Raw genomic sequence first — 20,514 nt, 5'->3', positions numbered from 1 at the left:
TATGTCTGGTTTCAAGATCTGTTAGCAGTTTCAACTTCAACGGTATAATCTAACAGAGTTAATCATCAGCATGTATGAACAGTACTAATTGCTTCTGTGCATGTTCTCCAACCCCGGATACCAAACCAAACACTTGAATCACTGCCAAAAGTACTTCTTCAAAGTACTGAATAAAGCGTCTTAACACGTTTTGAAAACAGTATAAAACATGCTTTCAATTTGTCACCATGATTGATAGATTTATAGATTGTGTATGAATTGATAGATGAAAAAGGCATTTCATTTTTTCAAGTAGCTTAAATTATCAAAGTATGGAAAAAGTGACGTTTCCAAAGACACTGTAGGTGACAAATAGATTGATTTCGCAACTGATTTTGCAAAAGAACAGAATGAATGGGGGCTTCATGTTACTGGTTTGACAGCAACACTAACAGGCACATTAATACATGTTAATGGACACATTCCTTGACACATTCCAAGTTGTATGTGAAATTCCAAGTTCCAAAATCAGATTCTTCGGAACTGAAAGAAGAAGCAAAGACACTGCAGCTGTTTATCACAAACGTCTTATTACTTTTTGAACCACAAGCATGAAAATAAGAGAAAGAAAATGTACAGTTTAAGTTTCATTCAGTTCTAGCTGGGTTTCGGTTATGCTCCAGTTCACATTAGAGCAAGTCCTGTCAGGTTTGGTGCCAAAACCGCTGAAATTAGTCAACAAGTATTACCAAGGAAATTGGCTTTCTAAAGAATCCTGTTGATGACTGAAGTAACTCTTCCATGCTTTTAATCAAGAAAATGTAAAGATGTATCCATGTTTGGTATATGTGAAGAGGTTTCAGTAGGATTTACATTTAGTGTTTTTTTTTTTTTGATTTACTGAACCTATGACCTTATATCGGTAGGCTCATGTTATATTATCATTTCACAGCCACATTATTATTTGGCATTTTCAGTTTCAGTTTAAGTAACTGGTACATAGTCCCATAGAGTAATCAATAATCCATGAACACTACAAACTGCTCTCCTCTCCACTCAAAACTTGCCTTTTATGATTTTTTTTTCTCATTTTCCATCTAGGGATTAAGGATTACGTGAAAGCATAATTAATCACTTGTCTTTCGGAGTCGGGCTATTAGTTAGAAGGTTGTTGGTTCGATTCCCCGATGTCCCTGTACTTACTGTAAGTCACTCTGGATAAGAGCGTCTGCTAAATGACTAAATGTAAATGTCTTATCACAAACCCAAATACTAGTGCAAAACGGAACTCACTAAGACACAAAAGTCCCAACTTACAGTCAGCCTGTAAGTTACGTGATGTCAGTATAGATTTTGCTTTGTTATATCATATGCTATTGCACAGTGCAATGCTGTGCCCCTAACAATAAACTGTAAGCCAGGTTGCAGATATGCACACACCAGAAAATGCTGGGAAATTTCCGGAATTCTGGCAGCTGGCCAATGAAGTCGAAGCAGGTCTTTCCTGAAAGAGGGTGTGTCTATTCCTGGTGTATCTGTATAAGAGCCCGAGGAAAGTAACTTTTACTGAGACAAGAAGTCAGAGATCACGTCTGCCCTACGAAAGACAGACACTCTAAAACTCTTGTTGACAGACAGTAGACTTGCACACCAACACAAGGTAAGGAACAGTTCTTTATATCTGTGAATACACTGCTTGTTTTGTCAATTAATTTTAAGTTGAAAAGTTGAAAAATGACCTTACTATACATGTAGCAATGTCAGTTATCCACATTGTATTGAATCGAAAGTACTTTTTATTTGAGTTTTAAGAGGCAAGATGTGAATCTCAACTCAGACCTGTGCAGTCATTAATCATGTTTTAGTCTGCAGATATTTGTGTTTCTATGGTACAGTGAAGTAAACATACACAACCTTAGACTTCTTAATTTGAAAATATATATAATATAAGTATATTTGAGCTATTTTCTCAACAGCGTGCTATTTACAGTTGATGATGGTTTACTTTCTAGACATAATAGTAAACAATATACAGGACTGTATTTTGTAGCGCATTGCAGCTGTTACTGTAGTGACTGTAAATTAATTGGAGGGAAGAAGAGCTAACTATGTACACACTTAAATTACTTGACCTCCTTTTAAAGACAACGGATAGGGTGAAAGGGCCTGTTTTATAGAGCTTTATCTGCGCTGCCTTCAGTTAATAATTACTGCATGATGATCTGTAAACGAAGCTGTCTGTAAAACATCCTCGCCTGTGAAGAAAAGGCACTTGTTGACATTTTTAAGGATTTAACCCTTGTGCTGCCTTCGGGTCACATGACCCAAAGGTTCATAACGAACCATCGTTGTGTTTACCCAATTTTACCCAATACAAAAACAAATAAAAATTATTTTCTTTTAACCTTCGCAATGTCGGGGGTCTGAGACAGCCCAACTGTTAAAAGAAAATGCTTCACTTTGTTTTTGTATGCGGTAAAGTTGTTGCAATACGACGGTGGGTCACAATGACTGATGGGTCAGAATAACCCGAAGATAACACAAGGTGATCTAGGTGATGTATCTAGAATTTTGAGCTTTTGTGATGCAGAATTTACGCTAGAGCATTTCTCCTATTTCTGTTATGTTAGGAATAGAGTTAGTTATGTATAAATCAAAGAACAGAGATAGACAGAGGGATAGAGTTAAAAATAAAGGTTTTATGAATTTATGAATGAAACTGAATAATTATGTTTTCATTAATGCAGTGGATAGTTTAATTCACTCATCTAAAAAATACAATTTAGTCTCTTTTAATATTGCATAACACAAGGGGAATGTATCAACTGCAAACTGGCATTATATGAGCCAGAAATAATTCTCTTGCACAACCGTTACCCAGATACTCCCTGATCACATTCAATAGAAACATTCAAGTGCAACGAAGGAAGGGCTTCAAATGGGAAAGCATTTCACTGACCTAGTACTTTATTTGCTAAATATATAATACTAGTTATAGTAAAATGTATAATAATTATAGTAAAGTGGAAGTTGCTAATTATGTTTATTTAGGGGGGTTAAGGATATCTAGGGAGTCAGGTGGCTGAGCGGTTAGGGAAGCGGGCTAGTAATCAGAAGGTTGCCAGTTCGATTCCCGGCCGTGCCAAATGACGTTGTGTCCTTGGGCAAGGCATTTCACCCTACTTGCCTCGGGGGGAAATGTCCCTGTACTTACTGTAAGTCGCTCTGGATAAGAGCGTCTGCTAAATGACTAAATGTAATGTAAATGTAAATATCTGTCATCTGCATAGCTGGAGTAAAGCAAGACTGTGTGTTACTGCACTGTCTGTTTGGCATTCAACTACTCCAGATACTTTTTCAATGCTCAGTAAACATCCTGTATGTAACTGGGTGTATCATGTATGTTGTGAGAAAGCATGAATATTTGACCTTCATTGAATATATTACTGTGAGATGCTGTTTTGGGATTTTAATTGGTCTTGCTTGTGAGACAAAATATGTCTCACATATGTCTCACAGATTCAGTATGTATTAAGTATGAATCCTTCTCTGGTCACTTCAACTAAAGATTTGCTACTCACCATTTATGAAGCATTATTAATATGTGTTAATGAAAAAAGAATTACACTGTCATAATCTTTTGGAAAGGCTGTGTTTTGAAAAGATGGTTATATTTGCTATTATTTGCAACACCTAGGATTTATTCATGATAAATTATTTTAATGAACTGACAAGCCAGAAATATATTCTCACATTTTGCATATTGTCTACATTTTAACAGATTACAAAGATGGCATCAACTGCAGACATGGATAGGAAGGGAGATGCCCAGCGCCCTGAAGCAGTGGCTGGGATCTTTCTTGAGAGAACAAAAGAAAATATGTCAATATATCAAGCACTGAAGAAACGTCTTCTGAAGCCAGGAACAGCAATAGCCATCTTAGAAGCTCAAGCTGCCACGCATGGAATCATAGACCCAATCAACAACCGTAAGTTATCAGTCAATGATGCTGTAAACGAGAAATTAATTGGGCCTGAGTTGAGAGAGAAACTTCTGGTGGCAGAGAGAGCTATCAGTGGTTACACAGATCCATATACCAACCAAACCATCTCTGTCTTCCAAGCCATACAAAAGGATGTAGTTCCAAAGAGCTACGGATACAGGCTGCTACAGGCACAGATAAGCACCAATTCCCTGTTTGACCCTGTTAAGAAAACACACATATCAGAGGAATCAGCGATTGAGCAGGGCTACTTTGAAAAGGGCTTGTTGTCTGGCCAAATGGAAGAACTCAGTGTGTTCTATGACCCAGACTCCAAAGAAAATCTCAACTACTCACAATTAATGGCAAAGTGCATGGTGGCTCCTGACACTGGGCTGCTGCTGCTCCCAATCTGCATCACCTTCCAAGGCCTGCGGAGAACTGTGTCTTCCACCGAGCTTCTGGCATCAAACATCATCAACAAAGAAACGTACGATGACTTGCAGAAAGGTAACACCACGACTCAGGATGTGATGCTCATGGAGACTGTCAAGGAGTACCTGGAAGGTAAAGGAAGCATCGCAGGTGTGGCCATGCTCTCGTCCAATCAAAAAATGAGCATATATCAAGCCATGAAGAAGGGCATAATCATGCCTGGAACAGCACTGAATCTTCTGGAAGCACAGGCTGCCACTGGGTATATCATTGATCCGGTTGAAAACAAGAAGTTCAGCGTGGATGAGGCCATCAAAAACAAAGTCATAGGACCAGAGTATCATGCAAAGCTGCTATCTGCTGAACAGGCAGTAACAGGATACAAGGACCCCTACTCAGGTGAGACCATATCCCTGTTTCAAGCACTGTCCAAAGACCTCATTGTGAAGGACCATGGAATTCGCTTACTTGAGGCCCAGATTGCAACAGGGGGGGTAATCGACCCTATCAACAGTCACAGGCTTCCTGTAGACATGGCCTATAAGCGTGGCTTGTTTGATGAAAACATGAACGCAATACTTGAAAACTCAGGAGATGACACCAAAGGTTTTTTTGATCCGAACACAAAGGAAAACCTGACCTACCTTCAACTAACAGAGCGTTGTGTCATTGACCCTGCCACTGGTTTCTGCCTTCTCCCTCTTTTGGAAAAATCCAAAGGGCTGAATCATAACTTCATTGACTATCAAAGTAAACTATCTCTCAAAGAAGTGAAGGTGAAAGTAACATGTGGAAAGTACATGGGCATGACCGTCTCTCTATGGGAGCTACTGATGTCAGAATACTTTGAAGAGCATCAAAGGCAAGACATTATCCAGCAGTACAAACAGGGACATCTGACAATCCAGACTATCACTAAAAAGATTCTTGTGGTCATAGAGTACTCAGTAAACACAACCAAGGTCATCTTTGAAGGCATCAGGGAACCTGTCGCAGCAGAGCAGCTAGTGGAGGCAGACATCATCAGCAAGAAGGACCTGGAGGACCTTACAAAGGGGAAGAAGACCGTGAAAGAAATCACAGATGATGAAAATGTGAACATGTATCTGAAAGGCAAAGACAGCATCGCTGGTGTTCTGCTTCCTGACTCTCAGATCATGACCATCTACCAAGCCAGACAAAAGGGCAAACTCATGCCAGGCACAGCACTGATTCTTCTAGAAGCTCAGGCAGCAACAGGATTCATCATTGATCCCATCAGCAACAGAAGGCTCTCAGTAGATGAGGCTGTGAAGGCCAAAATTGTGGGACCTGACCTACATGAAAAGCTGCGCTCAGCGGAAAAGGCAGTGACAGGCTACACAGATCCATACACTGGAAAAAAGATATCTCTGTTCCAAGCCATGCAGAAAGACCTCATTTTAAAAGACCATGGAATTCGTCTTCTTGAGGCACAAATTGCCACTGGAGGCATCATCGACCCCATTAACAGCCATCGTATTCCAGTCCATGTAGCCTACAGTAAGGGATATTTTGATGAAGAAATGAATCAGATTCTTGCTGATCCCAGTGATGACACTAAAGGATTCTTTGATCCCAACACTCATGAGAACCTCACATACCTTAAGCTTCTGGCGAGGTGCGTCACAGATCCGAGCACAGGCAAGTGTCTCTTGCCCCTCATTAGCAAAAGTAACAGATTCAACATACAGGATCACATCAAAGAAACACTGCAAGCCAAAACTCTCACCGTGAAGTTCGGCAGATTCAGCGGAAAGAATGCAACACTTTGGGATCTCATGAACTCTGAGTATCTAAGTGAGGACAAAAGGCAAGAGTTGTTCAAGCTGTACAAGTCAAGGAAGACCACAGTTGAGCAAATCGTTACCATCATCTTGGCAATGATTGAAAACAAGGAGATTGCACGTCAATCAAAGTTCAGTTTCACTGGACTCAGGGGAAATGTCTCAATTGCTGATCTTCACAAGTTAGGAATTGTGGATGAAGAAATATACAATAGCCTGATAAAGGAAATTCTGACAAAGGCTGATGTGATGAAGATGGAAAATGTAATAAAATACTTGCAAGGAACAAGTTGTGTTGCAGGAGTAATTCTCCAGCCCAGCAATCAAAAACTGAGTATCTATGAGGCCAAGAAAAGGGGCATTCTGACTCCTGGTACTGCCTTGTCTCTTTTGGAAGCCCAGGCTGCCACAGGGTACATCATTGATCCTCTGCAAAACCAGCAACTGACAGTGGAGCAGGCCCTCAATAAGCAGGTGTTCGGCCCAGAATTGTATGAGAAGCTTTTATCTGCGGAGAAGGCAGTGACTGGTTACGTGGACCCGTACACTGGCAACAAGATATCCCTCTTCCAAGCAATGAAAAAAGACCTGATTCTAAAGCAGCATGGAATCCGTTTACTTGAGGCCCAGCTTGCCACAGGTGGCATCATTGACCCAGTGACATGTCTTCACTTACCTCTTGAAGTTGCATACAGAAAAGGATACTTTGATGCAGAGCTTAATATGATTCTGGCAGATACAAGTGATGACACCAAGGGCTTTTTTTACCCAGTGACACAAGAAAACCTGACGTACATGGACATGTTGGGGCGGTGCATTCAGGATTCAGAAACCGGTCTTTTTCTCCTGAAAATGACAGACAAAACAACATCTCAGAAGAAAACTGTGACGATGTACTCAGACTCAGAAATAAAAAAGGAGCTTGGAAAGACAACAGTCAGCATATCAGTGGGTCGTTACTCAGGTCAGTCAGTCAACCTATGGGACTTGATTCAATCTAAATACTTCACAGATGATCAAAGACTGCAGTTCATTGAAAAATACAGAACAGGAAAAATCACCACACTAGAAATGACCACTCTGGTAATGTCTACCATCACAACACTGGAAAAGACTCAAACTCAAAAAACAACAATGGGTCTAAGAAAGCCTGTGTCCGTAAAACAACTACTGGATGCAAACATAATTGAAAAGGATGTTTTCAAGAGTCTGAAGGAGGGAAAAGTAACTCTTGAAGAGGTTATCAAACAGGAATCTGTGAGTAAGTTCTTGCAGGGTACAGGCAGTATCGCTGGTGTCCTGATTTATCCATCCAAAAAAGTACTGAGCATATATGAGGCCTCTAAACAGAACTTGTTGGCTCCTGGCACTGCCCTGGTACTCCTCGAAGCTCAAGCTGCAACAGGGTTTGTTATCGATCCAGTCAAAAACAAACTCTACTCTGCTGATGACGCCGCTAAAAAAAACCTAGTTGGACCTGAGATCCACGCACACCTGCTCTCAGCTGAGCGGGCTGTCACTGGTTACATAGATCCATTCACAGATTCCACAATATCCTTGTTTGAAGCGATGCACAGAGACCTGGTTGTGAAAGGACATGGAGTCCGTCTGCTTGAAGCCCAAATAGCAACAGGAGGAATAATTGACCCAATTTACAGCCTCAGAATTCCAGTCCATGTTGCTAAGATGAGAGGCTATCTGGATGAAGAAACAAGCCAAACACTGTACAACCCCAATGACGACACCAAAGGATTCTTTGACCCAAACACAAAGGAAAATCTAACATACCACGACTTGAAACTGAGGTGTGAAAAGGATCCTCACACAGGGCTTCTTCTTCTGCCGCTGTATGGAGAAGGTCAGACCTTCCGCACAGATCAGAAAACAGAGATGAAGTTCAAAGAGAAATCCGTGACCATGAAGTTCGGGAAATTCAAAGGCAAAACTGTTACTCTGTGGGAGGTTTTACTGTCTGAATATATTTCAAAACAAAAGAGAGAGCAGCTAATTCAACAACACAACACAAAAGCACTAACAATACAAGAAATAACTGAGATACTAACTTCAATTATAGAAGAGATGACATCCAAAGAAAGGAAGTTCAAAGGATTGAGAAAGCAAGTATCAGCAAGTCAACTTTATGAATCAAAAATCATCTCCAAAGAGGTCTTCAAACAGATTATCACTGGTGAAATAACCGGAGAAGATGAAATGGAATCAATCCAAAAGTACCTAGGGGCAACAAACTGCATTGCAGGGGTGTATATTCAGTCCACTAAGCAGACCATGAGCATCTACGAGGCCAAGACCAAAGGTCTCCTGACCCCCGGTACCTCTCTGATTCTTCTGGAAGCCCAGGCCGCCACCGGGTTCGTCATCGACCCGGTGAAGAACAGGAAGCTCTCAGTTGAGGAGGCCGCTGCTCAGGGTGTGGTGGGGAACGAGTGGAAGAGCAAACTGTTGTCTGCAGAAAGGGCCGTGACCGGATACAAAGACCCCTACACAGGAAACACCATCTCCTTGTTCCAGGCCCTGAAAAAGGACCTGATCGTCAAGGACCACGGCATCCGCCTCCTGGAGGCCCAGATTGCCACTGGGGGCATCATCGATCCAGTCCATAGCCATCGGGTGCCCGTAGAGGTGGCCTACCAGAGAGGATACTTTGATGAGGAAATGAACCAGATCCTGTCTGACCCTGACGACGACACCAAGGGCTTCTTTGACCCCAACACCCAAGAGAACCTCACATACCTACAGTTAGTGGACAGGTGTGTGAGAGATCCCAGCACTGGCCTCAGCTTGCTGGTCATCGTCAAGAAGGGAGAGTTTTACTTCTACATCGACGAGCAAACCAAGCTCATCTTCAAATCCACAACAACGACCAAAGCAGGGGGGAAGTTCCAAGGCCAGACTGTGTCTCTGTGGGATCACCTCTACTCCAAACACATCACTGAGGAGAAGAGGAGAGAACTGGTGCAGCAGTACAAGGCGGGGACCATCACTATCGAACGCTTCATGGAGATGATAATAACCATCATTCAACAGCAAACATCCACCACCTCCACCACAATCACCACAACGACCACACAGACATCTGAGAACAAGAGCTTCCACGGAATCAGGAAGGACGTCACTGCGGACCAGCTGCTCGTCTCCAAAATCATCGACCAGAAAATCTACCAAGACCTCAGTGCTGGAAAGGTCACAGTGAGCGAGGTGAGCGAGATGGACTTGGTGCGCCAGTACTTGAAGGGCACCAACAGCATTGCAGGGGTGTACGTTCAGTCCACTAAGCAGACCATGAGCATCTACGAGGCCAAGACCAAAGGTCTCCTGACCCCCGGTACCTCTCTGGTTCTTCTGGAAGCCCAGGCCGCCACCGGGTTCGTCATCGACCCGGTGAAGAACAGGAAGCTCTCAGTTGAGGAGGCCGCTGCTCAGGGTGTGGTGGGGAACGAGTGGAAGAGCAAACTGTTGTCTGCAGAAAGGGCCGTGACCGGATACAAAGACCCCTACACAGGAAACACCATCTCCTTGTTCCAGGCCCTGAAAAAGGACCTGATCGTCAAGGACCACGGCATCCGCCTCCTGGAGGCCCAGATTGCCACTGGGGGCATCATCGATCCAGTCCATAGCCATCGGGTGCCCGTAGAGGTGGCCTACCAGAGAGGATACTTTGATGAGGAAATGAACCAGATCCTGTCTGACCCTGACGACGACACCAAGGGCTTCTTTGACCCCAACACCCAAGAGAACCTCACATACCTACAGTTAGTGGACAGGTGTGTGAGAGATCCCAGCACTGGCCTCAGCTTGCTGGTCATCGTCAAGAAGGGAGAGTTTTACTTCTACATCGACGAGCAAACCAAGCTCATCTTCAAATCCACAACAACGACCAAAGCAGGGGGGAAGTTCCAAGGCCAGACTGTGTCTCTGTGGGATCACCTCTACTCCAAACACATCACTGAGGAGAAGAGGAGAGAACTGGTGCAGCAGTACAAGGCGGGGACCATCACTATCGAACGCTTCATGGAGATGATAATAACCATCATTCAACAGCAAACATCCACCACCTCCACCACAATCACCACAACGACCACACAGACATCTGAGAACAAGAGCTTCCACGGAATCAGGAAGGACGTCACTGCGGACCAGCTGCTCGTCTCCAAAATCATCGACCAGAAAATCTACCAAGACCTCAGTGCTGGAAAGGTCACAGTGAGCGAGGTGAGCGAGATGGACTTGGTGCGCCAGTACTTGAAGGGCACCAACAGCATTGCAGGGGTGTACGTTCAGTCCACTAAGCAGACCATGAGCATCTACGAGGCCAAGACCAAAGGTCTCCTGACCCCCGGTACCTCTCTGGTTCTTCTGGAAGCCCAGGCCGCCACCGGGTTCGTCATCGACCCGGTGAAGAACAGGAAGCTCTCAGTTGAGGAGGCCGCTGCTCAGGGTGTGGTGGGGAACGAGTGGAAGAGCAAACTGTTGTCTGCAGAAAGGGCCGTGACCGGATACAAAGACCCCTACACAGGAAACACCATCTCCTTGTTCCAGGCCCTGAAAAAGGACCTGATCGTCAAGGACCACGGCATCCGCCTCCTGGAGGCCCAGATTGCCACTGGGGGCATCATCGATCCAGTCCATAGCCATCGGGTGCCCGTAGAGGTGGCCTACCAGAGAGGATACTTTGATGAGGAAATGAACCAGATCCTGTCTGACCCTGACGACGACACCAAGGGCTTCTTTGACCCCAACACCCAAGAGAACCTCACATACCTACAGTTAGTGGACAGGTGTGTGAGAGATCCCAGCACTGGCCTCAGCTTGCTGGTCATCGTCAAGAAGGGAGAGTTTTACTTCTACATCGACGAGCAAACCAAGCTCATCTTCAAATCCACAACAACGACCAAAGCAGGGGGGAAGTTCCAAGGCCAGACTGTGTCTCTGTGGGATCACCTCTACTCCAAACACATCACTGAGGAGAAGAGGAGAGAACTGGTGCAGCAGTACAAGGCGGGGACCATCACTATCGAACGCTTCATGGAGATGATAATAACCATCATTCAACAGCAAACATCCACCACCTCCACCACAATCACCACAACGACCACACAGACATCTGAGAACAAGAGCTTCCACGGAATCAGGAAGGACGTCACTGCGGACCAGCTGCTCGTCTCCAAAATCATCGACCAGAAAATCTACCAAGACCTCAGTGCTGGAAAGGTCACAGTGAGCGAGGTGAGCGAGATGGACTTGGTGCGCCAGTACTTGAAGGGCACCAACAGCATTGCAGGGGTGTACGTTCAGTCCACTAAGCAGACCATGAGCATCTACGAGGCCAAGACCAAAGGTCTCCTGACCCCCGGTACCTCTCTGGTTCTTCTGGAAGCCCAGGCCGCCACCGGGTTCGTCATCGACCCGGTGAAGAACAGGAAGCTCTCAGTTGAGGAGGCCGCTGCTCAGGGTGTGGTGGGGAACGAGTGGAAGAGCAAACTGTTGTCTGCAGAAAGGGCCGTGACCGGATACAAAGACCCCTACACAGGAAACACCATCTCCTTGTTCCAGGCCTTGAAAAAGGACCTGATCGTCAAGGACCACGGCATCCGCCTCCTGGAGGCCCAGATTGCCACTGGGGGCATCATCGATCCAGTCCATAGCCATCGGGTGCCCGTAGAGGTGGCCTACCAGAGAGGATACTTTGATGAGGAAATGAACCAGATCCTGTCTGACCCTGACGACGACACCAAGGGCTTCTTTGACCCCAACACCCAAGAGAACCTCACATACCTACAGTTAGTGGACAGGTGTGTGAGAGATCCCAGCACTGGCCTCAGCTTGCTGGTCATCGTCAAGAAGGGAGAGTTTTACTTCTACATCGACGAGCAAACCAAGCTCATCTTCAAATCCACAACAACGACCAAAGCAGGGGGGAAGTTCCAAGGCCAGACTGTGTCTCTGTGGGATCACCTCTACTCCAAACACATCACTGAGGAGAAGAGGAGAGAACTGGTGCAGCAGTACAAGGCGGGGACCATCACTATCGAACGCTTCATGGAGATGATAATAACCATCATTCAACAGCAAACATCCACCACCTCCACCACAATCACCACAACGACCACACAGACATCTGAGAACAAGAGCTTCCACGGAATCAGGAAGGACGTCACTGCGGACCAGCTGCTCGTCTCCAAAATCATCGACCAGAAAATCTACCAAGACCTCAGTGCTGGAAAGGTCACAGTGAGCGAGGTGAGCGAGATGGACTTGGTGCGCCAGTACTTGAAGGGCACCAACAGCATTGCAGGGGTGTACGTTCAGTCCACTAAGCAGACCATGAGCATCTACGAGGCCAAGACCAAAGGTCTCCTGACCCCCGGTACCTCTCTGGTTCTTCTGGAAGCCCAGGCCGCCACCGGGTTCGTCATCGACCCGGTGAAGAACAGGAAGCTCTCAGTTGAGGAGGCCGCTGCTCAGGGTGTGGTGGGGAACGAGTGGAAGAGCAAACTGTTGTCTGCAGAAAGGGCCGTGACCGGATACAAAGACCCCTACACAGGAAACACCATCTCCTTGTTCCAGGCCCTGAAAAAGGACCTGATCGTCAAGGACCACGGCATCCGCCTCCTGGAGGCCCAGATTGCCACTGGGGGCATCATCGATCCAGTCCATAGCCATCGGGTGCCCGTAGAGGTGGCCTACCAGAGAGGATACTTTGATGAGGAAATGAACCAGATCCTGTCTGACCCTGACGACGACACCAAGGGCTTCTTTGACCCCAACACCCAAGAGAACCTCACATACCTACAGTTAGTGGACAGGTGTGTGAGAGATCCCAGCACTGGCCTCAGCTTGCTGGTCATCGTCAAGAAGGGAGAGTTTTACTTCTACATCGACGAGCAAACCAAGCTCATCTTCAAATCCACAACAACGACCAAAGCAGGGGGGAAGTTCCAAGGCCAGACTGTGTCTCTGTGGGATCACCTCTACTCCAAACACATCACTGAGGAGAAGAGGAGAGAACTGGTGCAGCAGTACAAGGCGGGGACCATCACTATCGAACGCTTCATGGAGATGATAATAACCATCATTCAACAGCAAACATCCACCACCTCCACCACAATCACCACAACGACCACACAGACATCTGAGAACAAGAGCTTCCACGGAATCAGGAAGGACGTCACTGCGGACCAGCTGCTCGTCTCCAAAATCATCGACCAGAAAATCTACCAAGACCTCAGTGCTGGAAAGGTCACAGTGAGCGAGGTGAGCGAGATGGACTTGGTGCGCCAGTACTTGAAGGGCACCAACAGCATTGCAGGGGTGTACGTTCAGTCCACTAAGCAGACCATGAGCATCTACGAGGCCAAGACCAAAGGTCTCCTGACCCCCGGTACCTCTCTGGTTCTTCTGGAAGCCCAGGCCGCCACCGGGTTCGTCATCGACCCGGTGAAGAACAGGAAGCTCTCAGTTGAGGAGGCCGCTGCTCAGGGTGTGGTGGGGAACGAGTGGAAGAGCAAACTGTTGTCTGCAGAAAGGGCCGTGACCGGATACAAAGACCCCTACACAGGAAACACCATCTCCTTGTTCCAGGCCTTGAAAAAGGACCTGATCGTCAAGGACCACGGCATCCGCCTCCTGGAGGCCCAGATTGCCACTGGGGGCATCATCGATCCAGTCCATAGCCATCGGGTGCCCGTAGAGGTGGCCTACCAGAGAGGATACTTTGATGAGGAAATGAACCAGATCCTGTCTGACCCTGACGACGACACCAAGGGCTTCTTTGACCCCAACACCCAAGAGAACCTCACATACCTACAGTTAGTGGACAGGTGTGTGAGAGATCCCAGCACTGGCCTCAGCTTGCTGGTCATCGTCAAGAAGGGAGAGTTTTACTTCTACATCGACGAGCAAACCAAGCTCATCTTCAAATCCACAACAACGACCAAAGCAGGGGGGAAGTTCCAAGGCCAGACTGTGTCTCTGTGGGATCACCTCTACTCCAAACACATCACTGAGGAGAAGAGGAGAGAACTGGTGCAGCAGTACAAGGCGGGGACCATCACTATCGAACGCTTCATGGAGATGATAATAACCATCATTCAACAGCAAACATCCACCACCTCCACCACAATCACCACAACGACCACACAGACATCTGAGAACAAGAGCTTCCACGGAATCAGGAAGGACGTCACTGCGGACCAGCTGCTCGTCTCCAAAATCATCGACCAGAAAATCTACCAAGACCTCAGTGCTGGAAAGGTCACAGTGAGCGAGGTGAGCGAGATGGACTTGGTGCGCCAGTACTTGAAGGGCACCAACAGCATTGCAGGGGTGTACGTTCAGTCCACTAAGCAGACCATGAGCATCTACGAGGCCAAGACCAAAGGTCTCCTGACCCCCGGTACCTCTCTGGTTCTTCTGGAAGCCCAGGCCGCCACCGGGTTCGTCATCGACCCGGTGAAGAACAGGAAGCTCTCAGTTGAGGAGGCCGCTGCTCAGGGTGTGGTGGGGAACGAGTGGAAGAGCAAACTGTTGTCTGCAGAAAGGGCCGTGACCGGATACAAAGACCCCTACACAGGAAACACCATCTCCTTGTTCCAGGCCCTGAAAAAGGACCTGATCGTCAAGGACCACGGCATCCGCCTCCTGGAGGCCCAGATTGCCACTGGGGGCATCATCGATCCAGTCCATAGCCATCGGGTGCCCGTAGAGGTGGCCTACCAGAGAGGATACTTTGATGAGGAAATGAACCAGATCCTGTCTGACCCTGACGACGACACCAAGGGCTTCTTTGACCCCAACACCCAAGAGAACCTCACATACCTACAGTTAGTGGACAGGTGTGTGAGAGATCCCAGCACTGGCCTCAGCTTGCTGGTCATCGTCAAGAAGGGAGAGTTTTACTTCTACATCGACGAGCAAACCAAGCTCATCTTCAAATCCAAAACAACGACCAAAGCAGGGGGGAAGTTCCAAGGCCAGACTGTGTCTCTGTGGGATCACCTCTACTCCAAACACATCACTGAGGAGAAGAGGAGAGAACTGGTGCAGCAGTACAAGGCGGGGACCATCACTATCGAACGCTTCATGGAGATGATAATAACCATCATTCAACAGCAAACATCCACCACCTCCACCACAATCACCACAACGACCACACAGACATCTGAGAACAAGAGCTTCCACGGAATCAGGAAGGACGTCACTGCGGACCAGCTGCTCGTCTCCAAAATCATCGACGAGAAAATCTACCAAGACCTCACTGCTGGAAAGGTCACAGTGAGCGAGGTGAGCGAGATGGACTTGGTGCGCCAGTACTTGAAGGGCACCAACAGCATTGCAGGGGTGTATGTTCAGTCAACCAAGCAGACCATGAGCATCTACGAGGCCAAGACCAAAGGTCTCCTGACCCCCGGTACCTCTCTGGTTCTCCTGGAAGCCCAGGCTGCCACCGGGTTCATCATCGACCCGGTGAAGAACAGGAAGTTCTCAGTTGAGCAGGCTGCTGCTCAGGGTGTGGTGGGGAACGAGTGGAAGAGCAAACTTCTGTCTGCAGAAAGGGCCGTGACCGGATACCAAGATCCCTACACAGGAAACACCATCTCCTTGTTCCAGGCCCTGAAAAAGGACCTGATCGTCAAGGACCACGGCATCCGCCTCCTGGAGGCCCAGATTGCCACTGGGGGCATCATCGATCCAGTCCATAGCCATAGGGTGCCCGTAGAGGTGGCCTACCAGAGAGGATACTTTGATGAGGAAATGAACCAGATCCTGTCTGACCCTGACGACGACACCAAGGGCTTCTTTGACCCCAACACCCAAGAGAACCTCACATACCTACAGTTAGTGGACAGGTGTGTGAGAGATCCCAGCACTGGCCTCAGCTTGCTCTCTCTAAAGAAATAAGCAAACAGCTAACCACGCAAATTACCCTCTCTACTATGATAATTAATTTCCACAAATGTTTATATATATAAATGCATTCTCTCCCTTTGACATATATGGTAAAAAAAATGGTTAGAGCTTTAAATAATGTTTAAAGATTTCTTTAAAGAAAATACCCCCTGCATTGAATAGATATTTTGGTGAAACGAAATATGTTAACATTAGCATAATGATCATATATTGATTTTTATCCTTAATCTACCTGACCTTTTTGAAATATTTCTCCTGTCAGCAAGTCTCCTGTTCACCACAAGTATAATGGACTGTCAACATTTGCTAATCTGGTAGGGTATATAATCTACAATAGACCCTTATAAAGTGGTTTCTCTGCTTAGCCTAAATATATTACATTAGAACGTAACTCAATGCAGTCACTACCTAGCTCTTAAGTAAACTGTACTTTACACTGTTTTTAAATTTGTCAATAAAAAATGCAACATCTGAATCATGTATATTTATATATGACTAACTATGCAAACATTTAATCACTTAGACAACGACACACAGAAATATATTTCACAAACGAGTGTGAAATTACAAGTATATACATCTTATAAAAACATGATGAAAGAAAAATGTGTATTAAGAGTGGTGCGGGTCACAACGGGTAAAAAAAAAACAGACTGAAAACAGTCTGAAACAGTGGTTGCTCTCTAACCTCAGCATATTTTGAGTCTTTTTTGTCAATATCCTGAACCACATAGCCAATATATTATTCTAATTTCTCAAGCAGCTGGTGAATGTCTTCTTGGCCACGGTACACTCTCTTGAGACCCCTTGGAAGGTTCCGGCAGGAGGACAAGTTCAGATAGTTTAGAGCTGTCGCCTGGCTTATAATCAACCTGCAAAATAATAATACATTTTATTTATAATGCGCCTTTCTTGTACTCAAAACACTACAGTACAGAAAAAAGCTACAATCATAAACAATATATTGATAAAAAGTAAATATTACTTTGATCTCCTGCAAAAATTACAAACTAGATCTAAAAAAACATGTATATTGTATCTTTCTGTTCATATGTGTTCTGTGTTGGCTCACGTTACCACCGGCTGGGTGTAAGAGAACAGATGGCTCACCTCAGGGCTGGTATTGTGATCTTGGTTCCAGTAAGGTTAAGGGAATGCAAGGAGTCGGCTCCTGGTCCCTGAGCTAGTTGGCCCATGGAGATCTCCATGTCGTCCTCGGAGAAGAGTTGATTAGTGAGGTCCATCTCCTGCAGGGTGCAGCTCCATTTCTGGGTGAGTAAGTGAAGGTCCTTTTTGCATGACGACAGAGACACTTTGTACAGTCCCCAGTACAGACACTCAAGCTCTGGGGAACAAGAAGGCAGAAACACACAAACAGTGATAGAAATTAGAGGGTTTAGAATACCCTTGCATGTTCATTTCTAGTTTATATATCCCAGTAGGTGAGCAACAGACTAAGCCATGCATGTGATTTTCAAGAGCTTCCCACACAATGTCTCAGAGTGAAAACATACTTTCGCAAGGAAGGGCAGCCAAGCCGGCCGTTGAGATTCCGTAGCAACCCCGCAGATCAAGGACACGCAGCTTGGTGGACCCATAGAGGATGTTTTTCAGATCCTGGTCCTTCATGACAGAAAAAGATGCGGTTGCGATACACAGTTCCTCCAGCAGGGGAAACCCCAGCAGGCATTCTGGCCCGCTGCGTACCGTTTTATATAGGGGTGTGACGTTCAGCATGCGGAACGTCTGAATAAAGCAAAAGAGAAAAAGACTGTTGGTTTTCTGCACTTCATAGTGTTAATAACTTGATGTGAGGAGGAATATAGCTACAGTTTGTGTGGTTAATTGAGTACAGTGTTTACATTTTAGTCATTTAGCAGACACTCTTATCCAGAGCGACTTACAGTAAGTACAGGGACATTCCCCCGAGGCAAGTAGGGTGAAGTGCCTTGCCCAAGGACACAACGTCATTTTGCACGGCCGAGAATCGAACTGGCAACCTTCAGATTACTAGCCCGATTCCCTAACCGCTCAGCCACCTGACTCCATTTTGTACATTTTGTATACATACCTGTAATTTAGGACAACCCCTTTGTAGAGCTTGGATGCTTAAAGGGAGCTGACAATATCCACTATCCAGCTTTGTGTTGATTTCAAGTAGTTCCAATTCAGGACAGCAACCTCTCTAAAAACATAAAATTTTATTTTGTAAAAGATTTTACTGTATTATAATTGTGAGACTGTTAAATAATGAATACACTGGTTGGGGGGGGAAACATACTGAGATAGCAGATAGAAGTCTGTCGTTTTTGGGTCCATAAGTGAACAGCATCTGTCGGATTTGACTGCCATGGGATTCCAGGAGAGAAACAAGCCCTGCCATGTCAAACTGCAGAAAAATTTTTTTTTTATAAATCGGTTACACAAACATTTTTACTTTTCCACTGATACAATCACATGGGAGGCTCAGCGGTTATAGCATTTGACAACAGATCAAGAAGGTGCAGGTTTGAAATCCCCTCTGTATGTTGCTTCCGACAAAGACATCTTCTCATTAAATACATAATTAATAAATAACAATATTCTTGTTACCTCTGAATACTGCACGTTGATGCTCTTTAGTGAGTGGCAGTGTTCCCCAAGGCTGCTGAAGGCCTTGGTAGTCGCTCCCGTGCAGTACGACAGCTTGAGTGACCTCAGATGAGGGCAGGATTGAGACACCACCTGAGGGAAGAAAGCAGACATTACAACAACAAATATTAAACAGTTGGCCTGTTTGTGCTGATAAGTGAGAGCTGTCACAATTTTTGAGGGGTAAAATAGGTTGTTGTACTTCAACACCCCATTATCCTCACACCTGAATCCACTTGCACTTTAAACTATTGTTTTGACAGTGTGACAGTGTTTTTCCCCAAAATATTTATGCTCCCACATTTAGAAGGTAATAACATTAATTTCTATTAAATGAAAAATACTCACCTCTAAAACATGGTCCACTTGCTTCTTCCAGTGACACAGAGAAAAGTCTCTAACTTGAGAGAACCTTGAACACAAAGGAATAGTCGATTGTTTATCTCAAACTATCATTCACAAAATCATCTCACATCTCACATTTTCTTAACAGATCATAACAGATGCCAGACCTGTTCTGTGCAAGCCAGCTGATGGTGTTCCTGATCTTCAGTTCTGTTTTGGGTAGCTGGGTCTTGCCTGGTTCGATCCAGCAGTACCCCAGCGACACAGTGCGCCACAAGGCTGGTGTGCTGGCAGCAGCATTCCATAGGTTGCAGACCCTGGCCATTCTACAGCAAACAGGTTCATAAGCAAAAAACAGATCATAAGTCATTTTAAAAGGTTATTTATAATAATATAATAATGATAAGAGGTGCACATATTGTATCCAATCAACTTATGATAATTTACCTGCATAGAAAAGGTACGGCACCATTTTCGCTAACCAACATTTGGAAAATGTTGACCAGTACCTCCACAGGCAAGCTCTGACCCCAACTTCCAGAACTCTCCTCTGAGGAATAAGGAGCAACTTCCCGTTCCACATTTTTGATCGGTGGTGTCTTTTTTGGAACACGCTTGGGACAGACGTTTGTCTTTTTCCGCTTAATGACTTTAGCTTTTCGTACCGCCAATTTTTTTTTATTAACTCTTCTCTTTGGACTGAAGACATTGTCAAACGAACTGGTGTTCGATATAATCAAAAGCATACCATCTCCCTCTTGAACAGTATAGTTAGGTCTTGGAGGCCTTCTGCCAGTGTTCCTTTTTTTCTTCTTGGGCTTGACATTTTTAGGCGCATTACTAGCCTCCCTCTTTAAAGATCTTTTCCTTTTAGTGACTTCATTTTTATTTCCCTCGTTAGTTCCGGACGGTGATGCTCCTGATATAGCACCCTCTGGCTCCATCTTTAAAGGATATCAAGCATTCAACTATCCTGAAAACATATCAATGGGAATCTTAAAGTGAGAGATGATGATGACTGAAATTGTCTCGGTTATCTGTACATTATGATTTATGATTTACTATGATTTAACTAGAACGAACTAGGAAACAACATAGTAAGCCAGTGAAGTATTTAACGAGGGATTTTTGAAAAATAAAACTCGATTGCTAGTTAGCTAGCACCATCCATCTAAGCTAGCAGTGACCACGGTTTGTCAACAATACACTCAACCCACAATGCACTTCATGAGTTCCGGGTTGACTTGAGCAGAGTAGGGTCACCAGATATTCAAAATGCTTGAATGTCACGTGAATCACGTAGCGATAGTTCCAGGAAGTTCTTGGCGAGCGATTTGAATACGTTAATACAGATAGACAGGACGCGATTTTTGGCAATTCGCAGTAAATAAATGCATTAATTTACAACA

General features: G+C 45.3%; 2 protein-coding genes across 2 annotated transcripts; one reads left to right on the top strand and one right to left on the bottom strand.

The window, feature by feature from the left end:
* Positions 1 to 1,565: 1,565 nt before the first annotated feature.
* On the top strand, positions 1,566 to 16,604 carry eppk1 (epiplakin 1). Its single transcript, XM_062486529.1, has 2 exons — positions 1,566 to 1,639; positions 3,761 to 16,604. The coding sequence occupies exon 2, from the start codon at positions 3,770 to 3,772 to the stop codon at positions 16,118 to 16,120; it is 12,351 nt and encodes a 4,116-aa protein (XP_062342513.1). The 5' UTR covers positions 1,566 to 1,639; positions 3,761 to 3,769; the 3' UTR covers positions 16,121 to 16,604.
* Positions 16,599 to 20,331, bottom strand: fbxl6 (F-box and leucine-rich repeat protein 6). Its single transcript, XM_062486530.1, has 9 exons — positions 19,553 to 20,331; positions 19,273 to 19,431; positions 19,109 to 19,172; positions 18,722 to 18,853; positions 18,411 to 18,518; positions 18,201 to 18,314; positions 17,644 to 17,875; positions 17,240 to 17,474; positions 16,599 to 17,001 (listed from the first exon to the last, which is right to left on the bottom strand). The coding sequence occupies exons 1-9, from the start codon at positions 20,047 to 20,049 to the stop codon at positions 16,872 to 16,874; spliced, it is 1,671 nt and encodes a 556-aa protein (XP_062342514.1). The 5' UTR covers positions 20,050 to 20,331; the 3' UTR covers positions 16,599 to 16,871.
* Positions 20,332 to 20,514: the final 183 nt, after the last annotated feature.

This window comes from Osmerus eperlanus, chromosome 20 (genome assembly GCF_963692335.1).
Source record: "Osmerus eperlanus chromosome 20, fOsmEpe2.1, whole genome shotgun sequence".
Taxonomy (NCBI): Eukaryota; Metazoa; Chordata; class Actinopteri; order Osmeriformes; family Osmeridae; genus Osmerus; species Osmerus eperlanus.
The sequence above is the reverse complement of the archived record's forward strand: the minus strand, read 5'-3'. Positions and strand labels throughout refer to the sequence as shown.

Excerpts from the sequence above, each read along its gene's own strand:
- eppk1 (XM_062486529.1), top strand. The coding sequence starts at position 3,770 with ATGGCATCAACTGCAGACATGGATAGGAAGGGAGATGCCCAGCGCCCT.
- fbxl6 (XM_062486530.1), bottom strand. The coding sequence starts at position 20,049 with ATGGAGCCAGAGGGTGCTATATCAGGAGCATCACCGTCCGGAACTAAC. Across the intron at positions 19,432-19,552 it reads GCCGTACCTTTTCTATGCAG|AATGGCCAGGGTCTGCAACC; the intron begins GTAAATTATCAT and ends TGTTTGCTGTAG. Across the intron at positions 19,173-19,272 it reads AGCTGGCTTGCACAGAACAG|GTTCTCTCAAGTTAGAGACT; the intron begins GTCTGGCATCTG and ends TTTGTGTTCAAG.